The sequence below is a fragment of the Limulus polyphemus genome, unplaced genomic scaffold, assembly GCF_000517525.1.
Source record: "Limulus polyphemus unplaced genomic scaffold, Limulus_polyphemus-2.1.2 Scaffold3907, whole genome shotgun sequence".
NCBI classification, from domain to species: domain Eukaryota; kingdom Metazoa; phylum Arthropoda; class Merostomata; order Xiphosura; family Limulidae; genus Limulus; species Limulus polyphemus.
In genome coordinates, this window is record NW_013669517.1 from 11,245 (window position 1) to 18,797 (window position 7,553).

The 7,553-nt window shown below is 34.2% G+C and overlaps 1 protein-coding gene across 3 annotated transcripts in view; it reads right to left on the reverse strand.

Moving 5' to 3' along the window:
• Positions 1–254: 254 nt before the first annotated feature.
• Positions 255–7,553, reverse strand: part of LOC106470253 (DNA oxidative demethylase ALKBH2-like) — a 32,353-nt gene continuing 25,054 nt past the window's right edge. For all 3 annotated transcript variants that reach the window (XM_013930797.2, XM_022398851.1, XM_022398850.1), the window contains one exon: positions 255–2,042. In XM_013930797.2, the coding sequence (XP_013786251.1) occupies positions 1,742–2,042 (301 nt within the window). In that variant the 3' untranslated portion in view covers positions 255–1,741. The remainder of the gene's footprint in view (positions 2,043–7,553) is intronic.

The following is a 7,553-nucleotide window of genomic DNA, read 5'->3' on the forward strand; positions in this document are numbered from 1 at the left end:
GCATTGTTTATAATCCTCTTACCCCAAATGAATCTTGGCATTGTTCTTAATCCCCTTACCTCCACATTCCCTTGACATTGTTCCTAATTCCCTTACATAATATGACATTTGCTTTGTCTCCAATCCCTCTTTATAACTAGTTCATAACTTGCCAAAGTATCATAAGAAAGAAGTAAAACAAAATGAAAACAAAGACTATCATTATAAGAAAGGTCACTTTTAAGGAAATACATTCGTTTTACCAACATCATCTCTCTTTAATTAATCATTTTATTTGATCTTCAATCACAGACACAGAGTCGGAAGATAGGAACTTTAACTTGCCCGAAGTTTAACATACTTGCATTTCAACAACATCACTACACTTTCATACATATACTACATTTGTAGAACACTGGTTTAGGTGATAGGAACATCAGTTAAAAAATTCTATAAACTTTTTATATAAAATATATTTGGTGATTCCACAATGAAGCTCAAAGAACAAACATAACACTCGACTTAAATATTTTTTTAGACCAATTAAGTTCTGAATTTTGAAAAAATGTATAGCCATATTCTATGAAACTGGTGATATAACAACACAGCTTTACTTATTTTTTATACAGTTACAGCACATTCTTTTATGCTTATCAGCAATTTAGAATATCTTATTAACAAATACTGTTCAATGTTTTGAACTGGTTGTTTCATATACAAGACAATAAAGAGGTGAGTCAAAGTACAGTTAACCCATTTTTACCAATATCAGCAAGCAATCTAAGAACCAATTACTTAATTAACCTTTAAATGGCTGGCCCAATAAAGACAGATTTCAATGCATTGTGGTACTTGTCTTTTAAAGGCCAAAATGTGGCACTTTCACAGATCAAAGGGATGACCACAATGGCTCTGTTGCACCTTTCATACTTCTACCAGGAAAACTGTTATTTCCTTGAAAATGTTCAACTAGCAAAACAAAATTCCATTTGAAGTGTGTTTAGGTGCAAATAAAATGACAGATTAAATGGTTCAAACAATTATTGTAAGTTTTTTTACAAAGTATGCATCCAAACTTTGAATTTTGAGTCACTTTAATATAAAAAGTGCTATAACTTTTGACATACCTTGTATAATACACTTATCACGTACTGAAATCAACAAAACATAACACACTAGCTTTCTTAGATCTGATGAGTAAAATCAATTTCTTCATGGTAATTATAAAATTAAACTCTCAATATTTAACTATCTTTTCCTCAATAAACAAAAGGCACCATCTTGACTACACCTATATAGGCAGCTAAATCGATATCACAAGATATCAAACTGTTACTTCAAAGCTGTGACAATTTCTTGTAATTTTTCTTTGAAATATTTAATTGTATGTTCTCTTTGACAAGATTTTTATACAGATGAAAATTTCGTTGACAGCAAGGGCACCCAACTGCTGAAACAATGCACTCAGATCATTATAAGTAGTATTGTCTTAACATTATGACTAACTAGTTATGTTTATTACTACATATATATATATATATTATTTTTGTAAGTAGTTTGCTGTGATCAAAAGTTAATATTAACTCCAATCAAGGAACGTCACAAGACTTTAATATCAAACTATGATATTTTCTCTCTCTCATTATCATCTTGCCTTCTACAGAAAAGTTATAACTTTGTTCCAACTGTATGCACTTCCTAGCATGATTGTTTCACTTTGCTAATATAAAACAACATATTCCATGAACAACCTTGTTGTGATCTACTTTACAATCATTTTCCTAAAGGTCAAGTTAATTCTGGTCTGCATTGCCCTCTTTCTAATCGGTAGGGAATGATACCAAAAATTATTTGTTGGTGGTTTCATCACCAATAAAGATCCATTTTCTAAAACTAACTTTACTGGCTCAATTTTCTTAAGGGCATTTTTACCACGTGCATCTTTATGTCGAAAAATAAAATCTCGAGGCTGGCCAAAAGAGAGAGAGATGATAGGACTGTTGGGGTCTAGATCTTTTTCATCATCACGATGTTCTCCCATGTGATCATTGCCATCTTTATACCTGTTGAATGAAAAAACTTTGTTAAACTTTCTTGAAAAACTAAATCTGTACAGTTATACAGAAAACAAAGTGTTTCATTTTTATTATAACTAAAAGCAATATGTAATAAAAGATTATTTGGTTCCCATCACAACCATGTTTAAGAACGACGAATTAATTTCTCAAGACATGTTTTATTTTCTTTTGTAATAACATTTTTTACACTGTCCACATATACTGGTTTCAATACCTAATAACTCTCTTTTCAACTCTCTCACACACGTATGACAGACAACAGTATTTCAAAATTAAACTATTTCTATTGAATGGCTTAATAAACACATACTGCATTACATCTTTGAAATGATTTAAATATCCTCTTACTGTAGTAAGTCTCCTATGTTGAATCATGATACAAAACAGTAGATATTTTGGAGAAAATATTTGATAATACAATTCACACAAAGCAGAATTAGTATTCATATATGGAAAAATACCACAGAAGAATCTGCCTTAAGATGAAACAAACGAACATATACTAACCTGTCTTAAGATGTGACAAATTAAACTGTATAAACCCATCTTAACCCTACAAATATGGGGCGGGTGGGATTCACCCAGCTCATAACCACAAAAGTATCTATGAGAGTAATTATACTATAATATATGCTTATCTTAATATTTTGCAGATTATCAGTAAACATTACAAGGCTTTAATACACAAAATATTAAGTTTTTAAATTACATGGTAAGATTTTTTTTATTAAAGATTTGCTTGTGAATTTTTTTCCAATGTGCAAAGTAACTTTGATTTTAAATATAAAAAGATAATCATGAAAAATGTTTTTGAAAAAGCTTTATATTTAATCTATTAACTCTAAATGGTGTTGGTCGATTTGACCAACCTCGTAACCATCATAAAAATTAGGAAATAAATCTGAATTACCTTTTTATTTTTCTAGAATAACTACAAATTGTAACAGGAAACCATAAATGTTTATTCTAAATAGCTTAAATCTTGTAACAGTATACATCCATTTATATTTATTATTTTTTTTTCTTCTTACCTTTGAACTGTGTCTGACTAAAAATACCCTAACACAAGTTAAAAATCACATGGTGTATGTGCAGCTCACATTACCGTATCGAATAGTGTAATACACAAGCTGCTGGTACGTATACCCCCTGAAGATTTTTATTATTTTTCTTTCATTACCTTAACTAATAAGTTTCTATTTTTTACATTTTAGGTACTTTTATAATAATAAATAGTGAAAACAAATAAAAAAAAAAAAACTTAGTAATTAAATATCAAACATTTTTATTTTCATAATGTTTGGAGACGGCTTGAATGGGTAACGAAGAAAAACTTTAATACAAGTTTAACATAACAGCAAATGTACAATGTTTCGACAAGGTTTTGTCATCATCATCATTTGCTGTTATGTTACTCTTATAATAAACTTCAGTTACCATACATTACATATGTACATATATATATTATTACTATTTACAAATAAATATTTCAGTTATTTTTCTTAAAACACAGAATAGTAAATAAAAATGATCTCTACTACTTACGATGTTCTGAAGGTTTTTTTTGCACTCATGAGTTGTACTTGCTAACTTTCATTTGAGGTCATAACCCTCAAATCCTTGTCCAAATTCACATATGGATGTAGAAAAAAATTTTGTAGATTTCATAGATGCATTTTTGAATACCAAAAAATTATAAATGACTATACTGATACCACAAAAATTTATTGTAATTTACCAGGCTTCCTAACTATGCTATATTTTGGTCTAAAAAAATCTAATTTCTGTTCGGAAAATAACATTGATCATAGTACTTCAAACTTTCCAACAATATAAGAGCTTTTCTCTGATAAATAACTTTGAAAGACTAACAGAAATACATTGAGGAAATGCAGTCCTTTTGATTGGTTATAAACTTATAAATATAGAAAAGCAGGCATAGATAAACAAATCTTCTCAAATGATGAAGTGGTGGGCGAAGTCAATATGGTGGATTCAATAAATATTCTGATATCTTAACAAATAAAAAAGGTACGAGGTTCTTATAATATATTCTAGCTTGCCAATATCAGAAATTTGAGTTTATAATTTGTATGTATGTCTATTTTATTGTGGGCATCATAAAATGTAATCTGACCAAACCCACAAGATGACAAACCATAGTGGCACATAAATATGGATATTTAGCTATTTTTTTATATTTACTCTCAAATTAAGATATTAACTAATGTATAATACTAAAATTTGAATTACAATCTACAATATGGCACCAAGTTTATTGACATACATTCATAATACAGCAGTTCAATAACATTTTGAATGTAAATGGCATGCCCTCTGAACCCTACCTGTCTTGATAAGGTTAAGATGTGAGAAAATATTGTGATCCAAGAGCAAATGCTTAATAGATCAACCATTCTAGTTGATATCTTTGCCAACCCAGATTGTATTTTTTGTCCACTTAAGAATGATAAGGAAAGATGACACCTGCTTGATAAGATCAACAATGTCTGCTTTATTGATATCCACTACCAGAGCCAAGTCAAAAGAACAATGAGTGACAGTACAAACAGTGAGGACACAGATGGCAATGGCCTACAGAGGTATACTGAATAGCATATTCATAGAGGGAGCATGCTGGTCAACCAGCATTACTACTCCTACATGAATCTGTCACAAACCTTCCTTTTCTGTATAGCAAATTATGCAAAATGGTGATAGTATCAGTAATTTTTAACAAAGTTTCCTGTACCAAGATACATTCAGGATGGTTAGATCCAATCACTGCCTTAAAGTAATCTAAATTGCTATGATAACATCAACAGTTCTACTGTATCAGTTTGGCCATTTTCACTTAGATTTTTGAGGAGATCTAGATGAGGAACCCTTCTATTAAGATTTCCAACCACTTCTTTTATTTCTGTTACAAGAAAACCTATCAACCACCTTAGACCCTGCCCTGAAACAAAGAGGCAAATCTCCATTGGATAGATGAATCTTTCAATGGATAACTTCACACACAGAATAGCTGGATCCTTCAAGTGTCTGCCTATGAGACTTGCATGCTACTAGCATTGAGCTAACTTCAACCCAAAAAGCACATGTTTAACATGAACTGCACCAGTGCATGATGACAACATCATGTGACAATAGCCCTCCACCAATATGAAGTTATTGCTCAGTAGCACCCCATAAGCACTTGCTCTCGAAATAACTTCATTCTTGGATGAGGCAAAAAAAAAGTGCACTAGAAGTGGGGGCGATGGGTGGGAAGGTGTGTGGAGGTGACTATCTATCAGAAATACATGTTAATTTCAAGTAAAGAAAATGTTAATTTCCAAAACAATACCTCACCTCTACATACTAAATAGCTAAAATCCCACACTGAAATGGTGAAGAAGTCAGTACAAATATTAAACCTAGATGAGTGCCTTTCAGAAAGTGCCCAAAGGGAAAACCCACGTAGTTTAACACGCAATGGCAGAGACTCCATAGAGGTACACCCGTGAAGGACCACACCTTGTTTTCAGTGGGGTATACCCTTTACCCAAAAGAAAAGAGAGGGAAAACAAAAAAGCCTCAAATGTTACAGGGATGGATGGATTTTTAGCATGGCCAACCTGAGCACCAACACACAAGTGGTTGGCGAGCCAAGAAGTGTAGTGTAGTTAGGGTACAATCAGATTTGTACAGTGTGTTTCTGACCTTGACTCAACTGGAAAGACATATGAGGGTGATAAGCTTATTCTGCTGCAAGAGGAGGGCACACTAGCTTTTTGAGGGGTGACCCATGCTACACAGAAAATGCAACCACCACCTTTTCCCACTGTACTATGCTGTACACAATCAGTGAGGTCTTCTCCAAGATTCACCATCAAAGTGGCTAAGAAGTGGTAAGTAGGTCTCTGTGCTCCACTTGAATAAGGGTGGGGGAGAGAATTCTCATTGGGGAGACCCAGAGAAGTGCCCAGATCTTCATCAAACTCCTACCAGAAAGGTTTTCTACTGGAGACAGTGCAATTGGTGACTGAGAAAGCCTATACTTCAAAGCTGGCAAGCAGGAGCCAAAGAAGTGGGCCATTTCACTTCCCTAGTGTTGGCTTTTTCTATGATAGCCCATAGAAGGTATGGTCTAGACAAGGCAACTAAGTAATTTTAACACCATGAAGATACCTCTAATGGTCTCGTGGAACACCACATCTTGACAGTGAGCACTGGAAAAGCCAGGGCAGATAGTTTGGATGCTTTCCATTACCACTGGCCTGATGCAGATTTAGGGAAATAAGCATACCCTAGAAGGCAACACGACCCACTTGGCAGTATCCTATAAGAGAGAAGTGGCTGAGATGAGGGTAATGTAAACAAAAATATACCTACCATTCTCAAAGACGGTGTTTAGTTTTATTGAAGAATAGTTACTGGAGGGAGTCAAAATCCTATAGGAGACAAAGCATCCAGATGATGAAGATAATGGGAGACAAGCATGTGCAGATTCATCCATATGCCAGCCTGAAAGATATCATCCAAGGTTCATTGAAAATGAAAAGAAAAAATGAGATAGTTGATGAGTCTGATGTAACAAAATGTGAAAGAACATTCACCCATGAGAGTAGCTGAAGTTTTAGGAAGAAAGGCCCAGTCTGGATAGAGGAGGAAGTGTGGAAAAAAGAGTGCAGGAAGCACTGATGTCATAAACATCTGAATGGCAGTGACCACTGGTGAGAAGGAGATGGAAATATGTCTTCAGAGAAAAATGATATAATAAAAATGAAGCCTGCAACTCAAATGGAGCACATGTAAGAATGTAAAAAAAAACCTTAAGGTCCCAGTCAGGCATGGAAGTAAGATGAGGGGTCAGTGAAGAAGGAAGGATTGGAACTAAGTGAAGAAGGAAAGAAATGGCGTATTTAAGTGTTTTACACTCACAAAAAAAGAAACCTATCTTTCTCTAGGTGTTTGAAGAACTTGTAGCATTCCGTCACAATTTAATTTGGAACATGCCCAACAGATGGAGAGAAGTTCATGTACATTGATGTGGAGTGAACATTCCCTCAGAGCCATATAGTCATTCAAAGATGTTCCTCAGCCCAACAGATAAACATCTGTGAAGAGATGGAGATCTGATCTGGGAGATGGCAAGGGGATGCCCACTGTGGTATAGGCATGGTCAAGCCATAAAGAAAGGTTCTCGAGAACAGGAGAAGGGAGGCACACAGTTGAGGACTATGGACCCACAGAGAGCATTCACTGGTCCTGCAAATTCTACTGGAGGAGGCATATGTTCATGTGGCCTAAATGAATGAGTGGATTGAGGGAACTCAGAGTTCCTAACTGCAAAAGAACCTCCTATGCAGGGTGTAAAAAAGAAACTTAAACCTTGTGAAAAGGCATTCCATTGTTCATAGGCAAAGTGGTGAAGGCTCAGCTCAACTGAAACAGTTGAAAGACACACCCAGATTCGGTGACGAGGAACCCACTTTGAGACTAATAATGGCT